The sequence below is a fragment of the Rhamphochromis sp. 'chilingali' genome (assembly GCF_963969265.1).
Source record: "Rhamphochromis sp. 'chilingali' genome assembly, chromosome: 14".
NCBI classification, from domain to species: domain Eukaryota; kingdom Metazoa; phylum Chordata; class Actinopteri; order Cichliformes; family Cichlidae; genus Rhamphochromis; species Rhamphochromis sp. 'chilingali'.
The window spans coordinates 22,048,175-22,075,748 of record NC_137941.1 but is presented as its reverse complement, the minus strand read 5'-3'; the positions used below and the strand labels follow the sequence as shown (position 1 = coordinate 22,075,748).

The following is a 27,574-nucleotide window of genomic DNA, read 5'->3' as shown; positions in this document are numbered from 1 at the left end:
ATCTGTGGCAGCTACTGCTGCTCATGCTGACTACACAAGTTTTCTTTTATTAAATCTAAACTAATCTTTGTTGCCACTACCATAAGTGCAATGCTCATCACTTTTCCGTGTACCAGAGGACTTTTTTTTCCACCCCCAATATAAGACAAAGTATACACTATACAACGAAAGTGTTAAAATTTATATGTATTGGGTATAGGATATATCAAAATCCTCCAGCCTTATAACTGAGGTTAGCTTCCCCTTGTTTGTTTAGCAAAACACACTTACTCTCCTGTAGCCACCAGGTGAGGAATCAATCATGTCTATACTTGACGCAGCGCTGAGGATTTGGCCGTTGCAGATCGCGTGTGGGATATAGACGTTCCCATCAACGCAGCATTCGATAAACTCCATGTTGTTCTCAGTTAGAGTGCCCGTCTTATCAGTAAACACATATTCCACCTAGGAGGGAGAAAGGAGAAGGGTACAGTAGAGGCATGCCTCAACAGAGTTTAGATTGCATCCGACAGTCCGCATCTGGGCGTGCGCGTGTACCTGTCCCAGCTCTTCATTCAGGTCCGAGGTGTTCACCTGAGCGCCTTCTCCCAGCTCCTCGTCAAACATCTCCTCGTCCCAGCTGATGAAATAGGAGCCAAGAAATTTCTGCATCTCCACCGTTACATACATGGACACGGGGATGATGTAATTAAACAAAACCATGAAGGCCAGGAAGTCTGTGAAGGCTCGGATCACCTGAGTTGGGGGAGGGAGACAAACAGCTATGAAGTTTTAAGTGACACCAGACGCTTGGTTTAAGTGGTTACTTTTAAAAACGTAGAGGACTTATGAACGGACCACATGGCGCTGACGCTCGTGCTCAGTCCTGTGGTTGTACCAGGGCTCATCCCGATCGGGCGACCACTGCCAAGCGTACTTCAGAACAGTGTTGATCACCGCTTTACTGATCAAGATGCACAAGTACACTATGAGGAAGGCATTCATCGACCTGCAGAAGGAGAAGGAGAGAGAGTATGCATAAAGAAGGGTGCATTTCAATTAACCAGTTCAAAGAACGACTTTCAATCATGCAGTGAAATGAGCTGGGAGATTCATCATACTTTTCCACAGCAGAGCGCTTCTGAGATTTAGACTGGTAATTAAGTGCCATCTTGGTCTCCATGCCAGTGTAGACTGCAACAGCTGAAGGTACAGACAACAGTGAGTTACAAATGCAGAAATGATACCAGCATTTCTTCAACTGTTGTAAAACATTCAGGAGTCATTAAGCAAAGTGAATCCACATCAATACCGTAAATATGCTGTGTGTTCTTCAGCGTGGCTCCTCTAAGGAGCAAATTCTCAGCTCCAAGTGGTCTGAAACAATACAATTAAGATGCTGGTGTTATTACAGAGAAAACAATTGAAGGCCGTTGGCATTAAACCCTTGAAACACACTCACACAGTGAACACAAACCTCGCCACAGGCTCTTCTTTGTCCTTGTAAATATTGATACGTCCCACAAATCTGTAAAGAAGTCAGTGCGATGTCAAAACAAGACCCACACAGTGACGAGGACGTATCTTGTAAAAGTTTTTCCATATAAAGATACATCAGTGAGCATGCTTCCCACTCACTTGTAGAGGTCAGGCTGCGGTTGTTCACATTCAATAGTGGCATGTAGCGAATCCACCTCCTGCTCTGTTCTAAAGGCCATGGTATCTGGTATAGCATAATAGGTCTGAGACAGAAAAGGTGCCGGAGAGGGGGATGAAGAAGACAGCAAGAGGAAAATGTCACCCACAGTCGCTAATGAGAAGAGCCTCAGCCGGTTCACTAAATGACTGAGGGGGAAAAAAAAAAAGGCAGCAAGATGAGTCGGGCGCTCTTGGGGTCACCAGGGGACAGCATGCTGGGATGGTGAACACATCAGAGGGCTGCCCCGAGGGCATGTATGAGGAAGATGAGTTCAGTAGTCTGTTCTATACTGTGGGTAATACGTGTGTGTGTGTGTTTGTGTATGCATATGATCATCCATGCATAAGATCATGTGAGTGACACCAGTGATCACCTATGCAGGTGGGCCAGTGTGTCACCTCGATCATTATGAATTCATGAGTAGGTGCATGCTGCCTGAAAAGTGCAGGGCTGCAGCCAGTTAATGTTCTGATTATTGAGTAAATCTGCTGATTATCTTTTGTGAATAATCACTGACAGAAAACATGAGAAAGTAGAATAAATGGAAACCTCACACTCCCGTTAAACCTTAAGGGTGCCTTCTTAAACTGCTCCGTTTTTCAGACCAACCAAAAAGATATTTGTCCTATTATTATTCGTTGCTATTATTAGCAACAAATATGTACATTAGACAACTGGATTTTTACCCTAAAGTGGCACGTGAATCAATTAAATTCATCGTTACATGGTCGCTACTTGCAGAATGTATGAAATGACAATAAATCATTAATACAATCATACTTCATTCATCTGAATGTTCGCTGCTGTGTTCCAGTGGCAGTGTCATCCAATGAAAGGTCATTATGGCATTTCTGTTTTTCCTTCGTTTACACTGGCGTTCATAATAAACACGGGCATAATTTTATCCCTGTGAGCCAAAACCTCAGACTTGGGACTGCTCCAAACACTTCAACCTTTTCTTTTTTAAACGTTTAGATCTTCATGATGTCAAAAAGAGAAGATATCCTTAATATGTTCCTCTCGGCCACACAGCTCTGCCTGTGAGCATAGCAGGCCCGCCCACCTGTTGTTCAAATCTTCTATTTGTGGGGTCAGAGGAAAGTTAAAAGTTTAACTCCCCCTAAGTTAAGAGAAGGGAGCCAAATGATTGGCACAGTTTAAAATAAATGAATCTTTTAAATACTGGCAGAGTCAGGGAGCTGGAAAATAGCGTAATAAATATGTAATAAATTAACCTTTAGTCAAACAGCCGAAAAGCAGGGTTGTAAAGCAGCTTGCACGAGCCCAGCAACTGTGAGCAGGGTCAAGCAGCTTAAATAGTGCACTGCAGCAGATAACTAGTAATAATTACAGGCAATATTCACACAATTTAAAATCTGTAACACATAAGACTTTTCATACTCCAGGTAATTAAAAACTCCCAAATTATAAACCATAAGGTTTATAGATTTACAGTAAAACACTGCAGAATAGTGTTGAGATTACATATTTACTAGAATGATGAACATGGTTGCGTTAGCTTCCTGCATTTTTTCTTAATCAATATTATAATAATCAATAGTCCTGACAATGCAAACTCATGGATGTGAGATTTTTTTTTTCATTAAACATACAATAATCTTTTCTCCGTATGCCTGGAAACAATGATGCTTTCATTTTTTGTTAGGGAGACTAAAACAGTTTAGGGAGAGAATAATAGCATTGGATAGTACTACACTGTTACATAACAACTGTTGTTCTTTGTGAGCAGACAGGCATTGTTTGATTTCATAAAAGACTTATATTTGTGGTGATTTGGTGCTTCAGAAGGCCTTAACTCTGATTAATTTAAGGACCTATGTAAACTTCTTTTTTGACAGGAAATATAAAGACAATCAGCCGGAAAAGGGTGGAGTGCCCACTCCGGGTCGGGGATGAGCTCCTGCCCCAAGTGGAGGAGTTCAAGTATCTCGGGGTCTTGTTCGCGAGTGATGGGAGAAGGGAGATCGACAGACGGATTGGTGCGGTGGCTGCAGTGATGCGGACGCTGCACTGGTCCGTCGTGGTGAAGAGAGAGCTGAGTGTAAAAGTGAAGCTCTCAATTTACCGGTCGATCTACGTCCCTACCCTCACCTATGGCCCCGAGCTGTGGGTAGTGACTGAAAGAACGTGATTGCGGATACAAGCAGCAGAAATGAGCTTCCTCCGAAGGGTGGCTGGCCTCTCCCTTAGAGATAGGGTGAGAAATTCGGCCATCAGGGAGGGGCTCAGAGTAGAGCCGCTGCTCCTTCACATTGAAAGGAGCCAGCTGAGGTGGTTCGGGCATCTGACAAGGATGCCTCCTGGGCGCCTCCTGGGCGCCTCCTTGGCGCCTCCTGGGGTTGGTGTTCCGGGCACGTCCCACCGGGAGGAGGCCCCGGGGCAGACCCAGGACACGCTGGAGAGATTATATCTCTCGGCTGGCCTGGGAACGCCTTGGTGTTCCCCCGAATAAACTGGAGGAGGTGGCTGGGAAGAGGGAGGTCTGGGCTTCTCTGCTTAAGCTGCTGCCCCCGCGACCCGGCCCCAGATAAAGCGGATGAAGATGGATGGATGGCTATAAAGACAAGTTGAGAACAGACTGATTCAAACAGTTTCACTAGTTGTGGCACCTTGTGACTAGACTCCCCGTCCAAGCTGGTGGTGGTGACGTAGCAGGTCCCATCAGAGCGACTAGAGGAGAGAAGAATGAGGTCACAGGGGAACGTCTCATCTTCCTTCACCACAACGATGTCCCCCACCTGGAAGAGGACAAAAAGTGGTTTCGATATCATTAATAATAAATACATAAACACAGAATTAGTGACAGGGACTGACAAACCTGTTAGAAATCCTTTACCATCTCTCTTTAAAAAAATTAAAAAAATAAAATCAGAAATTGCATAACGGATTATGCGAGCAGAGCAGCTTAAACTCTGATAAATCCCATCTCCACGGTGACCATACACATGACACACGCTCTCTGATTTTGCATGATTAATGTATTCATCATTATTCCTGCTCCCAATTCACACTTTAATCCTCTCTGATCTATGGAAGGAAGAAACCTTAGCACTAAAGAAAAAACAATCCCCAGAAGACAGACACAGACAGCTAGAGAGAGGCAGAAAGACAGGAAAGAGACAGTGACAGATAAAGCCAGGCAGGAAACATAAAAAAAAGAAAAGAAAAAAAAAAAGTATATTTGTGCATTTGGGCTTTCACTTGGTAGATTTGTGCAAACTATATACTGAGGTTCCCACATAGTCTGCATTAACTCTACTTTAAGAGCAGCAGACACGACATGTAACCAGCACCAAGTACATATTATGAAAAAACAATGCTTCAAAACGAGAATGAATGTGTCGTTATTTATGAGTCCATAATAAATTCGCAATGCAGTTTAAAAATGATCTCATTTTATTGTCTCAACAAGTTGTCGATTGCTCATTTATGTTCTACCCTACTCAGATCAGCTGGTTGCTGTGTATGTGGCGGTCCAAACACATAAACAGTAATGGAAAAAGGACTGGTTCTTATACAGGGATTTTCTACTTGAGCAGGCAAAGCACTTTATACAACATGCCACATTCACCCATTCATACAAACACTGTTTTTATGCTTCTTCTAAGTGTTTTCTATATTCTGATGAACGCTTTAGAGAGCAACTGGTGGTTCAGCATCTCACTGATGGAGACTGGAGCAGCCTGTCTACCTCGTGACCTACAGGCACTCCTGTGTCGCCAACAGGTACGTTTTAGAGTTGTAACACCCATTACACGGTTGAAGCGTGTTTCTCTGCTCTCTTCTTTCCTGTTTTTCTAGCAGATAAATTAAAAATTTATCGGCTGCTATAACTGCCAATGCAGATTCATCAGCAGACTGATATTAGCACACACATAATATCGGTCAGGCTCTATTCTATGCATCTACATTTTAGGTGATGGGCTAGTATTAAGCAGTCTGATGTTTTCATTCATACTTGGATGATACAGGCCAGATTACTGCAGAGCAGCATGCCAGCTGAGTGACACTAGTTTATATTTTTCACAGAAATATTGGCATTCGCCCCTGCATTTGGTACCACGAGCAGCACTGCTGTAAATAAAGCCACACTAATAAATGCAAATTAATGAGCCTTATTTCCAGTGTGTTTTCATACAGAAAGAGGTGTAATGGCTCTATAAAAAGAAGAAGAGTTCACTTGTGCATTAAAGTGAACAGAATCGGATAGTGGGCTGAGAAGATAATACTGGAATAACGTGAAATCCTACGTGAGCTGAGATGGAAAAGATGGAAAAAAAAAACTACCAGTTCGATCAAAGATGGGATGTGAAATTATGAAAATCATTTGCAATCATGGCAAACTGAATTACACCACCAAACAGAGATTTACTGTTGCATCAGAATGACAGAAGAGAACATCAGAGGATGATGACAGGAATATCCTAAATCGTGAAATACATCAGTCGTCTTCGTCCTCCGAGGGACTCGCGTGCTACACCGGGGGACAATCTATCACAGCTTCGGGGAAATTAATTGGTGGGAAAGTGAAGAGAGAGCAAAAGCAGCAGTAAAGAAAGTTCGAGAGGACTGCAGAGAGGAAGAGAAAGGGGTGGGCTGGTGAGAGCGACAGTTACAGGGAAAAAAAAGTGAGCTATGCAGCAGAACAGCAGTGTTGCTTTGTGGCCTCAGGTGCTATGCTGCTCTAATGAGGCCATTCTTACCCGTAGCTTGTGACTCTGTGTCCTCACCACCTTCCCCTGCTGCACCACGTCCACCGGACACTCGTTTATAGAGCAGTCAGCTTTGTGTCTGAGCCAATCCTCGTAGCCCTGAGAGAGATGCAGCAAGTGGGTTGCAGCAAGGGATAGAAAACGAGATTGTAAGGGGAGGTGGAAAAAAAAAAAGGAGGAAATAAATATGTGTGTGTGTGTGTGTGTGTGTGTGTGTGTGTGTGTGTGTGTGTGTGTGTGTGTGTGTGTGTGTGTGTGTGTGTGTGTGTGTTGGCAGTGGGGAAACAAAGAATATAGACTGTTGTACAAGCAGAATCGGGGCCAGCACCAGATCAAGAGAGAGGAGAGCACGAGGTCAAAGTCATACATAGTAATTAATTAGCATCGCACTTTCTGAGCTTGGTGACCCGTTTCCTGGATTTGTAGCCAATGTGTCATGTTTTAGATTTATGTCCTAGTAAAGCTCTGGCTTCCTGAGCGAGAATAGCTCTATCACTGATAGTACCCCATCCCTCAGTACTGGGACGGAACGGAGAGGATGCATCGCCCAGAGTCACGGGATCCTCAGCTCGAGTGATTAACAGAGGAGACCATTCATGATCATATTTCTCACATCAGCAGACAGATTCAATGGCATGCCCCTTTGCTGGGAGTGGAATGTGTATATACAGATAATAGAGCAACGGAGAACGGAGAGTGCGTGGGTATTTGAGGCCAGCAGTTGATGCGTATAGAGGATAATCACGGGCAATTTTTCTTGGACATAAGCATATTTGTGTGCATCCTACCTGTTTGATGGCGGTGACCGTGATAACAAAGAAGAGGGGCAGGCCACTAGTGACTGGGCTGGTGGGGGTGTCGATGATGAGCTGCAAGGGAAAGAAACAGGAGGAGGAAGACGTAGAGTGGGGGGGGGGGGGGGGGGGGGGGTGAAGAAGTGGCCACAAATAGAAGATAGGATGTCAAGTAAACAGCACTGTTCAATGTGCATCAGTGAAGAGCTTTTAAAACTTCAAGCTTGGGATCAAATTTGATCTTTTCCTTTAGGATTAACCTCCTGGGATAGCATATACACCCCTACAGTTTCAGAGACACATTAAATGCAGCAAGCAATGTCATTATTTCAGTTTAAAAAATGTTATAAATTACAAACACATCCTCAGCACGCCCCATCATCAATAAATGCATGCACCCAGTCTGTGGCCATGTTTCAAACTCCTCTATCAAGGCAACTGCTGGAAGAGAAATTGCCTTAATAGACCGGAACTATTAACTATCTGACTATTATCACTAGTCCATCCTTGCATTGTTATTCAGCCACTATATTTGATACAATGTGGCAGTTCAGAAGAAGAAGAAAAGCTTCTGAGGTACAGAGAGAGCACTACAACAATCCATTCGAGAATGTTGACTTTGCAAATTTGCATTAGCCTCAGATGAGTGAGTGCTCTTATTTTGAAATATGTGAACGATAAGGGAGTGTCTAAACAGCTTTCAGCACTCATATGATTAAACAGTGCACACAGCCACATAATGAGACAGCACCACTGTGACTTCTGGCAATTATGAATCAATTCCAGACAAATGTAAAATCAGCAGATTCTAAAACAACCAGAGATCCATATTAAGGGTGGAAATCAAAGAGTGACACAGAACACTATTACTGTTTCCAAAGAACTTGTGAAGCTGTGTTTAAAAAAAAAAAGAAACCAACCCCCCCTCCAAAAAAAAAATAAAAATTGGAAAAAAATGATTTGCTAATTCTACAAGGACAGAAATCTGGCATAAACATACAGTATCTTCTACAGAGAGTGCACAAACATGCAGTGCCTGCAGTGCTCGCACAGTAGGCAGATTAAAGAGAAAAATAATTGTCATTAATAAAGCCGAAATCTCACCTGAACCAAAAATATGACCAAAAAGTAAAAGTTAGCGATTCTTCTGAACTGCTCAAACAGGTTCTTGGGAATGAAGTTCCAGAAGGTGTACTGTGGAAGAGAGTAACAGCAAACATTTAGAAGAAAGGCATTTAGAAGAAAAGAAAAGCAAACATCATAACAGTTCCTGTGCCAAAAAACAATGATAAAGACAAAAAAAGTAAAGCATCCTTTAAAAATAAAAGAAACACAGCTACAAAACAGGATTACTTGGTTGCCTGAGTATAAAACTAACATTGCGTGATGATAAAAAGTGTTACAGCAGTGACTTGTGGGCTGAGGACCGCTCACCTTGGAGGACACAATGCGGTTGTCGGGATAACGCTGAGGGATGTACGCCTCAGCTCCTGGAGGGGGTTCTTTATGCCCGATATACACCGTCCGACTGTCCACCCAGATCTCCTCCCCGACACACTGCAGAAGAAAGAAATAACATGCAGATATAAATAGCAATAGAAGGTAGGGACAAGAAACTGGGTTATAGGGCTGTGCGATATGACCAAAATCTCATATCCCGATATTAAGACATCTATGTCCGATAACGATATAAATCACAAAAATTTAACATTTTCTATAAATTCTGTAAATCTCGGGCAGTTCGACTTGCGTGAAGTGTTTCCAGCTGGGCGTCGTGTACCTGGAGTTGAGTGTTTTAACTGATGCATGAAACTATACATTTTTAGACATAAGTTGTAACGGCGCCGTTTTCTTTGTAAGTATTTATTACACGGCGTGCTGCGGGGAAAAGCCTATTCTAACGTTTGAGTCTAAAGTTTGTTTGTTTTTAGCACCTGGCGGCTCTTTTTTTTACTTCTCATCCGTAAATAATCTGCTCTTTCACGTGATTCAGTTTATTTTGAAAAGTCTCAACAGGCTCTTGAGCTTTATTGTGAAAGGTTTATGTGGAACAAGCGGACACGCGGTGGTTTTACCATCGTTGTTGCTAAGGACAACACATAAAAACAAACGCTTGTCTGTCTGTAGTGTGGTTCTATTAAATATAAGAGAAAGTGAGAACTTTAAGAAATTAATATAGCCACTACAGTGACCATCAAAATAATGAAAAAAATATTGCCGTAAACAGTTTATTTTGCAACACCACGAAGCAAACGATAGCGTAAAATGAAACAATAGATGCTTTTATATCTTCATCCGATATATATCGTTATATCGAACAGCCCTACTGGGTTATATCACAAAGTGTCCGATTACAATTAATGACCTCCTTGCTATTATCTGGCTTACATCAATTGAAACGATGCAGCTGAATAACACCAACATTTTATCAGCACCTCCTTAAAACATGACTTCACAGCGTGGAAGCATAGTTTACCGGTATATGAGCAGCCAGTATACATTATTGTAGATAATATACAACTAATCAAAAAATACTTGCAAACAGTATTTATACATTTTTTTGATTAGAATCAAGAAAAACAGAGTCCTAGATGAAAAACTGCAACAGAATGTTACACAAGACTGTGTTACACGACTTCTGTGACTTCTTTTAACAAACAACTTTACAGACAAGACAAGCCAAATTGAAGGATGTGTTAATGTTTGTGATGCGTGTAGGTGGGTTCGGCTCTGAGTCACGGTAGAGTGGATTTGTCATTTATCTTTTTCTTCCTGCAGAACAGTCAGGATATTCTGCAGTCAGCCCTCTGCTCTCTTCCATCTGCACAGGTCCAAAACACAGCTATGTTGTTGCTCTTACAATTTTCAACTGATTCAGTGGCTTGACTTTAAAAAATTAAATACACATCAGTTCCCGTGCATGCAAACCATCCCCAGGGCTTAACAGAATGCACTGTGGGACTTCACCGCAGCACATTTTTTCTCAGAGATGTCCCACATTAAAAGCTACTGCAGTAACAGAGCTCTCCGAGACAAAACAAGAATCACGAGACCAGGATTTGGCTGTTTGTGTCTACACGAGTCCTAATGTTTTGGCCTGAGTGGGCACCGTTAGTGTAGACTTTGGCAAAGCGGCCGACCTGACACAGCTCAAAGCAGAAGTGTTGACCATTAGCAGAAAAGTTCTGGAACAAGCACTTTAGAGGAAGTAGCGCTTCACTGCTTCAAACGTCCTCAACATTTTGGCAGAGACGTAGCTCATTATTGTCAGTGAGAAAAAAAAACCCCCCAACTTCTAATACATTTGTGCTCAGTCCACAGCACGTACATGTCCCAAATGTGTTTCCTGTCAACTTAATCCACAAGTTTTAACAAGTTTAAGATCAAATGAAGGTTAATGCAGCATCACAGTGAATTCAACGCAAGATGAGACACCCAAATAGCTAACTGCAAAACTTAAAAGCAAAGAGACCCAGATCCTGGCATCAGACGCTTGGCAGTGAGATAAAAATAGACACAGATCCAACAGTGTCAGCCGACTGGAGACCCCTCCAAACTATTACGGGGTGGGGGAGCAGCATGACCCAGACAAACACTGAAAATGGAAAGAAACCGAAAGAAACTCAAAGTAAGGCAGAAACCGAAAGCAGCAAAAGCAGAGAACAGGAAGAAATCAGCAACAACAGATTTCTACAGAAGAAAAAGGGTAACAAGGACAAAGAAAAGGATGTATAGGGAGAGTAACGGGGAGAGAAGGTGGGGCTGAGGGCAAAAATAGAAGCAGTTGTCACTGACATGATGCAGCATGTGCGAGTAATCTTTCATTTATTTATTTTTTGTAAAGGGAACTGACCAAATCAAACAGCTGTCCTGGTAATATTAAGCCACCTAACCTTGAGCCTTAGTTGTTTACTTTAAACGTCTTATATATACCCGACATAACCACGATGTGCAAAGGAATTTCATGTTCATGTTAATACCAAAACAACAACAACAACAACAACAACAAAAAAAAAAAAAACTTGGTTACAATCAAACTCTCTGACCATACAGTACATTTGATGGTTTAATATTAAGAGCAGTGTATTGGACCAAGGACGGCTTTGTACAATTTGTTATAGTGCTTGCATCAAATCAAGCTAAGGATGTGATCCATTCAAAGGACAAACCGGGGATCTAAATGGGAGGCTGGAGAATAGAAAGCACTGTCAACTAAAAGGGCAAATTCCAAATACTTCTAATTTGGCATTGCAGGTTTTTCCTGCTATAGAAAGGGCCTTTGGTGGGAGGTTCACTTTATTTGACAAGAGGAAGCTACTTTCAGCTGGTCCCTTGTCACATGGGGTAGTTCCACATATTTGATTTGACAGAGTTTGGCTTTTTGAACCAGTGACCTTTCAGTGGCCAAGTAAATGCATAAACCATATGTATTTTTCACCTTAATTGACAGCAATAAAGACACCAAGCAGGACAAAACATAAACTACAGGAGTAGATAAAAGTCTGAGCCTGGGTCACCTGATCCAGCCCCAACTATAGGTTTGATCGAAAAGGAAGTCTAATCATGTATGAGGGTGGTTATCTTCCAAATCTAAACTGAGAGCTGATAACACACATGAGAGGAGGCTGATAGTTGAAGGTTCTGGCTCCCCTTCTACTTTTGGTAACTCACAAAGTGCTCAGTTGTGGATAATATGGTGATATGAAATCTTTACGACGTGACTGACCCTGATCGCTCAGGCCTTTAAATGTGAGGAGAAGGACTTTAAATTCAATTCTGGATTTAACAAAGAACCAGCGAAGAGAAGTCAGTAAGAGAGAAATGTGATCTGTCTTCCTGTTAGTGCTCTTGCAGCAGCATTTTGGTTCAACTGGAGACTTTCCATAAAGCTATCAGGAAAACCCGACTATAAGGAATTACAATAATCTAGCCTCAGATTCGTTATGCATTAGTGGGAGTTCAGGTTAAAGTTTTGCACTGTAATCAGGACAAATGTGGAAAATGGTCATTGCTATTTCAATGAAATTGCTCGCTTACATCTTAAACATTCTAAATATTTACTTCTGTCTATTTCTACATTAGTTCAACCATTCTTCAAATCCACAGCTCTCTGAATTCACCATCCATCTCCCCCATATTTCTATCTGCAGTGTTTTCTCCCTTTGTTCCTATCATCTCCTGGCAGCGAGTGTCACATTATGACAGCGTGACTGTGGGAGAGGGATGGAGGAAGACGCAGAGAGATTGCATTGTGGTGTGCAGTTATCTGATCATTAATCCTCACTGATCCGTATCAACCCGTGTCCCACAGCTCCCTCTTCACTCTGCTGCTCCAACAGACAAAGTGGCTTGGTGGCTGGTAGCAGGACATGGAGGCTTTGTCTTTATTAACAACCCCAACCAGCAGAGCGACGGGTCTTACATCACCATCAATCATCAACAATGACAGGATATACTTTATTACAGCAAAGAATAAAAAATTAAATTAAAGAAACCACCACTACAACTTTCCCTTTTATGTTTCTGCACTGTGTGAAGCACTCCTATTAGGTAGGTGCTTTGCCATTTGTTTATAATTCGAAATGCTGCTTTAGAAAGCCATGAGAGTATTTCCAGATCTAGCATTGTGTAATAATGTGCCTACCATTCACACAGGCTTTGCTCCATAAGCACTTAATGGCACCATGAATGCATACATTTTCATTACGAAAACGCCAACTCGACCCCAGCAGTGCCATCTATGCCACCTCTGTGATGCGGTGCCTTTCTACTAGAGAGGGGCAATAAAAGACATACGCCATTAACTGGCTTGATTATATGGTCATGTCTCATACTTCCTCCACTGCCGAGTCATGCTGTGCTGCACGCAGCATGTTTAGCAGTGATCCTTCATTAACCGACAGATCAAATTCCTCTGAGCGAGCCTTACCTTAATGAACTCCTCATGCTAACATAGAATGGACAACGTACACAACTCCAGAGCAGGACGTGATGCTGTTTAGCTTTATTCAAAACAGAAGCTAGCGACCATATTATTAAGCAATTTTAGCTCGTTTTAAAATATATATTGCTACAGAGCCTCAGAAATGTTATCTTTGAGTATTATGTGGATGCTACAGTGACTCCATGCATAACTGTCTCTCATCACCTGGTGCATTTCTTTAGTTTAATTGGCACGATTCAACTTTTAATTTTACTGCTGCTGTAACCCATCGATATTAGCCATCTAATGGACTCTGTTGCACTCTAATGAGCAAAGCAAGTAATTCTGTGTAAATTTGGGGTGGTAACACTAAAACAAATGCAATAACCTATTAACAGAGGCTTTGAAGTCTGTTGTCGCACTGAACACGGATAAGAAAAAGGAGCCTGAGGATCTTGATCAAAAAAAAAAAAAAGACACTCATTAGTCACTGATCGCCACAGCAATACAGTACGCAGAGACTTCTACAGCATGTCTGCAGGTTCATTAGGCAAAGAGACAGATCACAGAGGCTTCATTATAATGGCTGCTGATCGAACATGTAAGATTTTTTCCTCAATTTAATGCTCTGATACAACATTAGTCAAGTGATTATGAGACTGGATTAGTGTCCCAGAAAATATCCACAGTATCCTCTTGGTGTTTTTTTATTTGGTTTAATGAGACTTATTAGACTCTGTTGTTTATCAAATTTATTTTTGGGGGGTATAAAGTGAAATGAAAAAGGAAGTGGTAAAATAGGGAGAGAACATGGCTCCTAAGGACAATATGGGCATTTAGGGATTCTAATCATTCATTAAAAATTGTGTTTGGGACAAATAATTATACAGGCGCAAACAAACAAGCAAAAAAGGGAATGGTGACCCTTCAGCCCGCGCACAGCATTTCAAAAGCATTAAAGAGCCACCGGATACCTCATAACACAAACACCGGCAACATTATCAAAGGATAAATATGAGCTGATTACTTTAACATGACAACATTTGTATTCCGCTGTTGTCCCAGCTTCCTCTCCCACTTCAGCTCGCTGTGATCCAACAGTTACATAAGTCTTTAATCCAGCTGTGCTACTTCTCCTCTCCCTCTCCTCTCTCCTTTTCCTCCTGCCACCCTAATCTGCATCCCAAAAAAAAAAAAAAAAAAAAAAACCCTCTCATTTTGTCTGCGTTTAACACTGAGACGATAATACAGGCTGGAAATGGTGTGTCATAAAGAAAACGTTGTCTTCGGGTCATGCTGCGAGAATCAAAATTTTTTTTTAAAAAAATCAGTCTTATTTGCCAGCACAAAAGATGTGTGACTGCTTCCTCTGATATGCACACAGATCAGCGGGCAACGCTCAACCCCAAACACAAATCCTGTGTGTTTTTGTCACCTACAGCTGCCATTGCTCCACCAGTGCCCCGTCTCCAAAGGGTGCAGCAGACAGGAATAGACTGCCCTTAACTGTTTGTAGCAGTGATGTGGCAAACAGTAATCTAGCAGGCTGTGTTCTGCCTTTCAACACCAGTCAGGACTCAAAGGGCTGTAAAGTTGCTTGAAACCCTTCTTAAGCCCTTCAGCGCGCACGGTGCTGCTGGCACCTTTTTAATCAAAAGGGAAACATCGCTGGCCTTTCTCTTTTTATCTGCTGATTTTGTGAGAGGTCTCAGCATGAATAACAGTTTACATTTAGAGATAAGATAGAAGAGGGTTAGGATAGCAGGGGGGCAAGGGTAAATTACAGCTATATACAGCACAGTGGCAATAAAGCAGATACGGTTTCAAATATTGAGACCCTGATAGATTGTTGTGGAAGTTAAAAGCATGAGGACATAATTATGCTATTACATGGCATCAGCTATTTCTAATAAGTCCAGCCCCATACACACAAGCACTATCTTATACAGATTATGACCTCATGCAGTTCTCACAGTTTGCAACAGTCTAAGGCATCACTCCATCTCTATTATTACCAGATGAGAAAAGGGCGCTGAAGAGGAAGGGGAGCGGAGATCGAGAACACACATAACACACACACTCAGAGCACAGGTGGTCCTTTTACAGATAAATTTAATTATAATAAAATCTCTTCCTGCAACGACTGCTAACATACCAGAAGAAGTCTGTGTGCACACTCATGCACCTATCAGCCTCTATATCTCAATGCATGAGGACTCAGCCATTCTTTTATGCAAAAAAAAAAAAAAAAGTTTAACAGACTTAAGTTGTTACGCAACAAAAATGTCCCATTTAAACGTCACGCACCACAAAATCTCATGACACCACAGTTTTCTTTCCCGATATTGTTTGCCATGGTGCACAGGCTCAATTCATCCGCAATTTTTCAGCCAGGGAAGAGGTGAACGAGCATGGCTGAATGCAGTGCATTCCGAGTTTTCATCTAATTATAAAGGCGTATGCAACAGATCTGAACTATTAAAGCAATGAGCAATATTGTTTTGAGGCATCTACAATACTTTGTAGCGTCACTGACCAACTGCCAACATGTTTCAGTGATTTTATAGTTTTTAATGAATCTCTGTTGAAACAAAGACACCTGAAACAACAATGAAAATTTGTATTTATTTATTTTTAATCTCTAACAAAACTAGGTTACACATATATGGCATTGCAATGCTGTCCAGAAAAACCAGGAAGCTCAAAGAGCAGAGTAGCAGAAATGCTTCAAGCAAGAAATCCTGAATTGATGACAGTAAAAATAAGGAAACTAGTTGCAAAAGCAATGGCTCAAAAACCTGCCCTGTGGATTAAAGTGGGCTAAATCAAATTTGCATCCTCTAACGGCCAAAGAACATGCACAGTCTTTCTTTAAACAACACTGATAAATAATTAGAGGGCCGGCTACATTTGGGCAGCAACCTCAACTTGGGTGTACTTGGCTCCATCTGGACTAAATAAAAAAGGTTTGGACCCTGTCCTCATCTCATGTAAGGATGTAAGGTTTGTTCTACTACGCACCCTCATTACCCGAGCATCTGTTATAATACGGCAGGGTTAATAGAAGGTGATACACAACTAATAGGTGCCAAGGCAGTCATCATCCATCCCTCCAGTTGCAAATCAATATGCAGAGGATTTAATTTGTGATTAATTGCGTGTCTATTTAATATTGCAGGATGCAATTGGAAAAAAGAGCGAGGGATCGTAATGATGATGACCTCCCTCCCAGATCTGATTTCCCCTGATATTAGCCCTGCTGAAACATCAGTCAAGCTCCACGCACACTGTCGCTGGCCTGCTTCGCGCACATGTGCACACACATAGACACCAAGGGGTACGAAACAGGTTTGAATGATGAGAAAGATAACTCGATACACGTCACTGCACCTGAGCCAGATTTAAGGTCACGGGAAAGGGCCACAGACGGTAGCAGATTTACCAATGCTCTATACGTACACAGTCTGATGAGCATCACTGGGCCTGTCAAAGCAGGTTCCTAATAGTCATTTTTTTTTCTCCTCTAATTCAGGCTCCCACCGACCAGCTGCCTCATGTCCGGATAGATAATCAGTGGCTGTTGATGACAGAGACTGAGACCAGGCTAACCAGTAATATTATTACAGCTTGCAATCATTACTGTGTGGATATTTCCTGCTCACAAGCAGACCTGATTGCTCATTAGAGATAAATGTTGAAGCTTTGATGGCCTCGCCTTTCTTAGAACCTCATTAACTTAACCTGAGCAACTTCTATCAAGCTAGAGGTGTAAGGCACGGCCTCTCACTTCTTTTGAGTCCCAGCCACGAGGAAGTTTAGTATGCATGCATGCATTTTTTTTCTTTAATTCTACACATTCACCAGTCATCACTGCATCTGTAGCTACTGGAACATTCTCCATTCAGCTCCACAAAAACATCGCAAAGCCCACAGCCACCGGCCTGTGCCAAAAAAACAAAACAAAATAAAACAGCTAGTGTCAAATGTGTATTATTGCAGGAAGTTATTTATCACTCTCACACAAACCCTCTGAGCAAATGTACAAGCAACACGGTTTTAGGTGCAAAAACGTGTATCAGAGCACTTCCAGTCACCGAGCTACACTTGTGTGACAGTGTTGACAGACACACTGGGGGCCTTACGTATCTGCTGATGATATTCCGGAGCAGGCTGAAATCCATCCTTTACACGGCTACACTGCGCGACAGAGACGTTCAGCTCTCCCTGGATGGATCTTCGTAAGCGCTACCTCGTGTAGATCTTTCCACGAGGATCCATCGCTCACCTCCTCCACCGTCGCCGCCGGGTGTCTGCGATAACGAGGAGCAGCGGTCTCTCAGTCACTCGGCTGCTCTGATTTTCATGGCATCCCTGGGAAGAGCCATGCAGCCCCCGAGAAATTACAACGACCCCTCACCAGCGCTGCTGGCTACATTTTACACTGAATCTTCAGCGCTTGCAAACCTCCAAACCCGCGGGTGTTCTTGCAGGGTGCTCTCCGTGTGACGAGTTCTTTTATTCTTGCAGGAGACGGTCCCTCGTGGAGTCTGTGTCCTGCTCTGTGTTCCCAGCGGTGGCCCTCGATGTAGCGGTGCTGCGAAACGTCCTAAGCGCTCATCTGTCAGATGACTACGCTGCGCGTGCGCAATGGCATGTCTGGCGTCTCCCGGGATGTTATATTGAATGCTGCACCGAACGAGCGATATCCACATGCAGAAGCACGAGAGGGAAGAAAACGAGCACAGGTCCAACATCATAAACCCCACGTCCTGAGATCACAGCACGATTAAGCCTGTTAGACCTGGACAACTTTAGGTCAGTCTGTTTTAAAGATGGACCATTCAGGTGGAAAGAAATGCTTACTTAAATAAATAAGTAAATAGGCATAATCAAAATTAGAAAATATTCTACTAAAATTCATACATTCAAACTGCAATCACGTAAAAATGTACATATAAAATAAGCAGCTGCTCCTCTCCATTAGTAGACTGTTATGCAGGAAAATGGAATTTACTTATGGCATATTTCAAGTGCTTATTACAGAGTGCTGTGCAAACTTTTTGACATGCACAAATGTGCAAACATTAATGGAAATGTAGTATATAAGGCAATAACAGATTTTGTACAAATGTAATGAGCTTGAAGGTCAGTATTTTGTATCACCATCGTAATTCTTTAACACAGCCTGAAATCTTAGACAGGCTTTCTTGTAATTTCTCAAAGTAGTCTTCTGGAATAGTTGACATGAACGACATTCAAAGCCCTTCTTTGGACACTGCCTTTTGTTCTGTTCTCTTGACAGAGAACAGAACAAAATTCTTCAATACTGTTAAAGTGCAGGCTCTGGGGAGCATAATCAGTGACTGATAGTGTTGCATTGTATGATTTGTCTGTCTGGGTATGCTTTTACTGCTCTGGCAGCATACACTTTCCAGATGTTATATCACAGTGGATCAAAATCTGGTGGTACTTTTCCATCAGGCTTGACAAGATACCCAACACTAATGGCTGCAACGCCTCTCCAAACCAGGACAGAGCCTCCACTGTGTTCTACAGATGGGTGTAGATGGTCACAGCTGTACCTCTCCAGACCTCCTCTGCACATATTTACAATGATTTGAATTAAAAAATTGGATACATCACTCCATAAGACCTGTTGCCACTGTCAGCATATCTCCATTCCACAGCTTTTTTTAACGATAGATATGCCAGGTTGTCAGATGATAGCTTTTTGGGAATCACCTTGTTGCTGCAGTATTTTATGCCTCTCAAACTATGTTAACTTTAGATTCATCAAAAAATGGGAACAATTATGTGTTTTTGCAATAGGCTGCTGGTAACAAAGTTCGTAAACATACCATTTAAAATTGGTTCTTTGCTAGGTTGTCTGTTATGTGTAGAGCATTCATCTGAAAATGCTCAGGTACAAGGACTAGACAGAAAATGAATGAAAAAGCAGCCAATGCCCATAGAAAAAGTTGGCTGACTATTGCTTTTAAAATTTGAATCTGCAATTATCTCAGATTTACAGCTATTTCAAGTACAGCAATTAAGCTTAAGTTCAGAAAAAGACCATTTAATTCAGATGTGCCAAACATACAGCAAAGCCAGGTCTGCGAAATTATCCAGTCCTGAACACTGGATACAGAAATTAAACGTTTCAGAGAAGCATTTTTTTTCACTGTTTTTCTTTGCGAATGGATCATGTCATACAAGCTCAATTTCATCCAGTATCGTCACTTTTACCATCCTCTTATTGACAACAGTAAGACATTGCTCATTGACCAGCCATTCCACACAAAGGTAAGATGGATGAGTTGTAAGTGGAGTTGTGACCACTTACTTTTTTATCTGTTCACAAGAGGATGTGTTTATATGTATGGACAGAAAATCTTCAGAAAAATGAGTCATGAAGGAAGAAGACCCAAATGTTGTCCAGAATCCAAATCTTTCCTCCAGAAGGATACCATTCAGTGGGGCAAACAATCTAATTGAGGAGTAGGCAAACAACACAAAACAAGTCCACAAATCAGTCCAGAGGCCACACACAAGAACAAACGAGAGGAACCCTGGAAAGCAGGTAAGAAAACTGCAGGTATACAGACGAGGCTGATGACTGCTGTGGCAGACAAAACACAAGCGACACTAACAAGGGTGATCTGAACAATCACACAAGGAAAATGAACAAAAACAGCAAATAAAACTCACAGGAATGCCCAAAGACCAGCGATAACAAAATAAATCAGGAAACGACTCGATGGGAGAACAACCTTGTTATGTTTATGCAATGGTTTTACTGGTCGAGCCGGTGGTCTGAGCCACACGTGGCCTGTGATCTAAAAGGATGTCAGCAACCCTGACCTAACTTTCCAGAAATAATTGCTCAAATGTGCCAGAGGGAACAGTGTTCATACTTCATGTTTTTAATAGCTCAATAACAAATAAATCAGAAGTACACTAGAACACACACAAATACAAAGTCTGCAGACAACCCAGCAGAAATCAGCCAGCTCTAAAGCACACAAACCTACAGGTGTATGCAGAAATAATATGATGAAGTAGAAACCTAAAATCTAAAATTAACTCCACATCCAGCTGAGGGCATAAATCTGGCAGCAGGGCAGAAACACATGATGTCTTCCCCAGATGCTTTTATTTGTGGAATTATGACTTTCAATTAGCACTGACGCTATTAATAATGCAGGGATCCAGCACTTTCATGTCTGACCTGCTAATGTTTAATGTGGCTGTTTATGTCCCTCAGGGCACTTAATGGCTGATGACGAGCCCACCTCGGCATGCAAATTACACAGTCTTCTGTCTTTATCGGCTGTGACAATTATATGCATGTGTAACGCCATTGTTATGTGATTGAAGTATTCCTTCTTGCCTCTTTTCACCTTTGTTTTCCCACAAAAACCTCATTGATAACAAGGGTTTAAGCTAGCTTATGAATGTCCCCACGGGAGGTATAAAATACTGTAGTGTATGCACTGTAATGTGTGCTATAAGGCTAACAGAGGGATTCCTGACTGATAAAACAATGTTTTCATGTTCACACACTATACCCTTGTTATAACAGGAGGAATGAATGAAAACCAAAAATCATTCTCCGAATAGCACATCTGGCTGGATCTGCTGTTTTTGTTTGTAACTGGCCTTAATTTCTAAAGTAAATGGGCCAAAAAATGTACCAAAATTAGCAGCATATGATAATATTTCTGCTGTTGTTGCTGATATCATCACATAGTTCACTGGCTGTAACTGTTCCATCTGAGAGGAAGAACTAGGTCATTGTTCATTTCTTCCTTCTGTCTTCTGTGTGGGTGAAAGACAGCAGCATATGGGGCAGTGGGTTACTTCTCTGTTGCCATCAGGCTGTTGTGGGCAGAAACTCTTTAACAATTAACTTTCCCTACAGGCTCAAGAGCTCAGATTGCTCAGTATAAGGCATGCTTGTATCATATAGCAATCTTTACACTATAGTACATTCAGTAGTTGCCATATCAGTATCTTTTTATCATGTTCTAATACTAATTAATCATGAAGTATGATGATATGATCCATAGTCACATTGATTGATTCATTTGAATTACAGCAGGTTTGCCAGGAATCTTTTTCTGCTAAAGTAAAAATATTTGTTGGTCTTGTAATAGCAGCTAATCTTGTGAGTCCTTCTAGCAGAAGGTTCTAGTATCAGTATCAGTAGTTCATGAAGTGATAACTGTTTACTGTTTTCAAATTACAGAGGATCTAATTATTCCAGTACACGAGCTCTGGTCGAATTCTTGTTGTCTGATCTCATTACAAAGTTTCAGTGTGTACTTTCGTGTTTTTAATCGCCATAATAACAAAGTTATTATGTATTGACATATAGACCATATGGACAAAATTACTGGCAGCCTACATTATACACCTATGAGCTGCTCAGCCACTGAAACCATGCCAGAAGCTCCCAGTACACTGTTTGTGTGCTGATGTTAATGCAATAGGAGGTTTTGGAGTGCTGGAGTTATTGAGGCGACTTTTACACACTTTGTGTGATCTACCACTTTGTGACTGAGTTGCTGTGGTTTCCTTACATTCACCTTGCATGAAAACTGCTTCCAGTTGATCGTGTAGTATGTAAGAAGGAAAACATTTTATCGTATTATAGTAAGAAGTCTAAATCAAGCCAAAATTTGGTGAGCTCTTTAGTGCAACCGATTTTTTCACAAATATTTGTAAATGTTAAATGCATGACTAGGTGCTTGATTTTACACACGTGGCATTGGGAGTGCAAACACCTGAATTCAAAGATAAAGAAATGTGGCCCAGTACTTTTGTACACGTAGTGCATCGTTTACAAAGTTGATAAATGCTATGAAAACACTAAGATGGGTGTGATTAAAGGCTTTGTGGTTTAAAGGTGTTTCATAAGTGCTTCTAACTGAAGATAGCTGGCTAAATATTCAAAAAATACTGTAAGTCATCGAGTTTCCATATGCTGACATGCAGTAGGGTAGCCAAACTACTAAAATATTTATAGAAAACATTTTTACATAACTTTTTTATGTGTGTTGTTTGATCATTGGTGCTCTTGTTACATTACAAGCAGCTGACAATGCACTGTTGTCAGCACTGGATACTATTATGCTGTAGATGTGAATTTGTTCTATTGGTTTGCTGACACTGGACATTAAACAATCTGTGAGAAATGGCTGGATCTTGTCTGAGACATAAGTCTCTTCTCAAAAGCGATGCAAGGATAAGTATTTTAATTAGAACAACAATAATACATTATTTTAGGTATGCAGGCCTTAAACTTATAATGTTGATTGCAATTCTGTGATTCGTTTAAATAAATATAAAAAGTGTTTGTAAAGCTTCAGTTGTAAGTATCTAATTTGTTTTCAACACAAAATATGACATTCATAAGGGAATGAAGACTGGATTAAGATCAGTTTATGTCGGTGCATTATGAGCTTTGACAGTGAATGTTTACCACAGATCCACTATGGTTATTTGGGAAAATCAAACGCTTAATAGATGGCTGGTGAAGGTTAGCTGGAGAGCTTCAGCATGAGCACTCAGGAAACGCTGGTATATGGTGCCATCTAGGGGTCACCGTGCAAAAGCACATTAGATGCCTCAACGTGCAACACGCTTATATCTGCCCCACGGCGCTGCTGGTGCAGATTCAGGTAATTTGGTAGCTAATTAATTGCTTTGATTAGCTGTAATTGGAGGGCCGTTGAAGCACGAGTTAACCCTGTATCATGGGAGAGCAAATTAACAGAAGGTAACAATTAGGTCTATAGTCTTTTGTCAGCCGTTCGTTCATTCATGAAGCTTCCACGGTGTCAGCAACATCAGGCTGATGTGCATTGACTTGACTGAATGAGTTTTAGAGTGTGTTTGGTGTGCGAGTGATTGCTCGGGTGAGTCGGTAAATGAAGAAGTGAATCAGCTTTCGGGTTTCTGTGTGACCTCTCGACTCGTGTCAGAGGTTAATGAATGTGGTTAATGCGGCTTGCGACACTGAGATCGTGTCAGTGCGCACGGTGCGCGCCGCAGGACGCCAGTGCCCCTCTGAGCAAAACAAAATAATAGGTGTGTTTGTGTCTCTGGCGGTGCTGATGCGCGTCACATGCCTTCTCTCCATGCCCGGTCTGGGTGCCAAGAGAGGGGCTTAAACCTGCGTCTGGAGATGGGAGCTGTGAGATCCCAGGGAACGGATGCTTGGCACCGTGAAATAGGATTTGGGAAGGACCGAAGCAATGAAGCGAGAGGGAGAAAAGCCACTGCCAAGTCCTCTCTACGGAATTGGTGCCCCCCTCCTCACCCCTTAAACACATTTAGTTTGCGCGCGCGCGCGCGCGCACACACACACACACACACACACACACACACACACACACGTGGATATATGAAGAGCAGAAAGAGGGGGTTGTGAATGGAAAGAGAAGAAAATAGAGAGTTTAAGAAGACGAACAGCGTTTGGAGCAATATCATACAGTCAGTGAGACATTGACCTCAACATGTGTTCCTCATCGTAACCAACTCTTACAACTCTCTAATCCTGCCACGGTGTTGCCAGGTGCTTCCTGTTTGCTTATTCGTGGGTGTAAATGTCCGCAGAGGCATATGGCATAGGTGTGTGCGTAGACTATTCCCTATAAGAGGCTGACAAGACACGGAGAAAAATGGGAGGGAGGGATAGCAACATAAGGGGGTGGGGCTCCCCACTTGGCTGTCAAATACTGTGATTGATTTCCCACCCCGTGTTATCAAGGCCAGCAGCCACAAGGATCCTAATACACACAAGCTATGAGCAGCCTCAATGCACTGAAAATAGGTCTATCAAGTCTCTCGCTCGCTCCCGCTCACGTGGTCATAACAAATATCTAATCAGCATAATTGGCTCTGCGTGCATCGAGCAAAGAGAGCAGAAGAAAGAGAAAACATAGTTTGCTCAGAGTGTCTCCAGTCTTGACAGCGTACGAGACAGAGAGAGAGAGAAAAAAATCAGTTAGGAACCTGAGCACAGACGACTGAGGATGTGTGGAGTCACATTTCTACTTCATCTCACACGTTTATTTATCTCACTCGGCGTGATCAGATCTGATCTGAGGAAAGCAGCTGAACTCGATAAGCCTCGCAGTCTAAGACAGACGGATGTTGTTCAAAGTGGGGACATCAGTAAAGAGTGAAAGAAAACTGGAGGCAAAAAAAGTTAAACCCCTGTCTTCGTCACACTTTCTTATTCTCTTTCTGCTTCCACCTGTCTTTCCTTTTCTTACTTCTTGCCCCCCCCCCCATGATTTCTCTCTCATTCTTCCCCCCACACCTCCAATTTTCTACAAAAGGACTTGTGCAATTTTGCCATTACTCATATTATTGCTGGTGGCTGCAAACCGAGTCTTGGCTCCATTCCTCAGGGGTAATTGGAAACTGCAGGTGTGAGAGGGCACATTAGCATACACAAGCCTTGCACAGCATACTGCTTCAACCCTAATGGCAGCATGAAAAATACATCTATCACGCTAATGCCGAAGAGACGGATGTGTTCTGTAGTTACACCACTGAGACCAGTCATAAAAATGCGATATCCTGTGGCGTTAGAGAGCCGGTGCACACTTTTTCCCAAAGTGCGTCTGTTTGTGCTTTTACCCGCCACGCAAAGATAGAAAGAGGAGAAGGGGAGCGCGCAACTTGTAGTATGTTAATTTAAAGACATTGACAGGTGTATTTTTCAAATATCTTAAATATGTCACAAGTTATATGAACTGTGGCTGAAAACATGCTGCTTTATGCAGCAAAAAAGGGGCTACTCTACGCACGGTGCCAAAATATGTCTCAGTATGCTGGCACAGGGGGCTTCAACCAGCAAACAAACAGCATTTACTGAACAATAAGTAACATTTAATGTGCAAAGTGTCAGTTGAACAGCAGCTACGGGTTCCAGATGATTGAGGTGACAAGAAGAAGAATACCAGCCAGTGAAAATGATCAACCTTAAACTGAGCTGGTATTTAATGAAACAGGCAATAACCCAAAAAGGCTGTTTGGAAATTTCAGCATTTTAGAGACAATGTGATTGAAAAAGAAGCAGCTGAATACCTTACAGGCCATTCACTGAGCATAAACTATGAAACTTTGTCAACAATAAAAGCCTTTCTTGAAGCTGAGAAATGGTAGTATCATCTTAAATCAATCAGAGTGGCCAAATAACATCTCTTCAGATCTAATTTTGCCTTGAATATAAACAACAAAAATGCATTAAAAAATTGCAACAATCTTTTCTCTTGAAGGTGTTTCACGAAATGACAGTAAGAGGGGAGAAGACTGCAGTTTTGCAAATGTATTTCTGCTATAGTTTAGCATTCAAAAATCCAACTTAAATTTATTAACTATATATCAAAATCACCTTAATCACAATTTAGTTGCAAGAGCATGTGCCAAAACCTTATTTCTAGCCAGGTGAAACTTAAAGGGGACCTTTAAGTGTCATTTCTAGCTCACTAACAGTAACATATACATGACAGAGAATGGCTAAAAGCATAATAGGTGTAATTAAGAGTCATTTTCTGTGGTAAAAGCTCCCCAAAGCCTGCGTGACATGGCAACAGTTTGATCAGTAAAATGAGCTGTAACATCTGGTAAGGCTATATGATTACATGAAACATGTAATCTGTGTGTTTATGTTTTTTTTACTGGTGACATATGCTTGGCTGGATTGTTGTCCTTGTTCATCAGTGCCTCCTTCAAATCATTATTACCAAGTGTTATTTAGGCCAAAAGCTTTCTTGCCACTTTGGCATTATTGGTGCCATCTGTTGCTCAGTTACATGATTTGTAAAAAAAAAAATGTAATAAATAAATAAATGAGGGCTTTGGCATTATATACAATCATAATCATGACTCGTTTTTAAATCAGTTCTTCAAATAACATAAAAAAAATAGAATACATGTTGATCACTTCGGTTAATAGTCAATGTTTTGAGATGAGACCTGCGGTGAAAACTGGCAAAGGAAAAAAAAATCTGTTTCAGACAGTGATGGCAACCCTTCTGGATATAATTAAATGTGAGTTCTTTGAGTAATATTTGTTCAGAAATTATGATCTGGTGGATTATTGAGAAGCAGAGCTGACTCTAAACTAATCACTAATTCCGCTTTTGAATCGGGAGACATTTGTTTGATTGTCATGAACTAAATGAGGAGAAAAAGTACAAGGAGAAAAACAGTAAGGACTCACACCATTGTAGGACATATTTTGCATATTTCTGCCATCAATCAGCTTTACTGCCGAATCTGTTTGTGTAATAACTTGTTGAAACCTTAAAAGAAACCTTGTACTTACAAGAAGCTGTTAAATTAATTTTAAAAACTTATGGAAATCATGCCCACATGGTTGTCAGCAATAAAAGAATTTAAAATTCACTAGAAATCCATATTGTCAAATGTAATTGTAGGATATTTTCTATATCTGGATGTCCAGTGAGTCACCGAGGTACACCTTGCCATCAAAAAGGAGAAATTTAAAGCAGAACAACCAATTTCTTCTAAGGATGTGAAATAATGACCCATTTGGACCCCCTGCTGTGTGTGCATAGGGTGTGTGCCCATTCAACTTGCTATGTTAGCAAATTAAAGGGGACACACAAGTCTGTATGTGTTATTACCATAACCGCACACACATACGCTGACTTGCAGAGACTTTCTTTGTCCTGTCTTCAGTTTTTCCTGTCTATAGGACAGTGCTGTAACAGCTTGTTAAACAGTGACATGCATTGACTTCCAGACGCCCTGCTGTGCACATCTCACTGCAGTCAGGGCTTCAAGAACACGAATAAGCCATCACTCCACTTCTTCAAGGCTGTGGTTACTTCACAGTGACTGACTTGAGCAACCTCACAGAACATGCATGTACTCTGTGACTATACAGAGGGAATATACAGAAAAACACAGGAAACCTGCCAAAAATGCAAAAAGAAGAACAGGAGAGATAGGGAGGTAGGACGGAGACGAGGCAATGAAAAATTTCAGAGCTGATCCTTCATGTATTCAAATTTTAATATTTCGTGTCAGCTCTGAAAAAATGTTTCTTTGGTTTAAAACATCATCTTTTCATCCTTTGCGTCACAAAAAAATGCAGCACAAAAATAAAAAAAGTATTTAGTCAGCCACCGATTGCGCAAGTTCCCCCACTTAAAATGATGACAGGGGTCAGTAATTTGCACCAGAGGTACACTTCAACTGTGAGAGACAGAATGTGAAAAAAAAATCCATGAATCCACATGGTAGGATTTGTAAAGAATTTATTCGTAAATCAGGGTGGAAAATAAGTATTTGGTCACCTCAAACAAGGAAAATCTCTGGCTCTCACAGACCTGTAACGTCTTCTGTAAGAAGCTTTTCTGTCCCCCACTCGTTACCTGTATGAATGGCACCTGTTTGAACT

The 27,574-nt window shown here is 41.5% G+C and overlaps 1 protein-coding gene across 6 annotated transcripts in view; it reads right to left on the bottom strand.

Moving 5' to 3' along the window:
• The window catches only part of LOC308410544 (phospholipid-transporting ATPase IH-like), a 32,899-nt gene extending 15,167 nt beyond the window's left edge, over nt 1-17,732 (bottom strand). For 5 of the 6 annotated variants that reach the window (XM_080903936.1, XM_080903938.1, XM_080903939.1 and 2 more), the window contains exons 1-13: nt 17,271-17,732; nt 8,640-8,762; nt 8,310-8,399; nt 7,200-7,280; nt 6,403-6,510; nt 4,309-4,437; nt 1,618-1,721; nt 1,457-1,507; nt 1,292-1,356; nt 1,101-1,182; nt 838-988; nt 538-735; nt 271-444 (exon numbers count right to left, since the gene is read on the bottom strand). In XM_080903936.1, coding sequence (XP_080760062.1) covers nt 271-444; nt 538-735; nt 838-988; nt 1,101-1,182; nt 1,292-1,356; nt 1,457-1,507; nt 1,618-1,721; nt 4,309-4,437; nt 6,403-6,510; nt 7,200-7,280; nt 8,310-8,399; nt 8,640-8,762; nt 17,271-17,309 — 1,395 coding nt within the window. In that variant the 5' untranslated portion in view covers nt 17,310-17,732. The remainder of the gene's footprint in view (nt 1-270; nt 445-537; nt 736-837; nt 989-1,100; nt 1,183-1,291; nt 1,357-1,456; nt 1,508-1,617; nt 1,722-4,308; nt 4,438-6,402; nt 6,511-7,199; nt 7,281-8,309; nt 8,400-8,639; nt 8,763-17,270) is intronic. The other variant, XM_080903937.1, reaches the window with a different exon arrangement.
• Between the last annotated feature and the right edge of the window lie 9,842 nt (nt 17,733-27,574).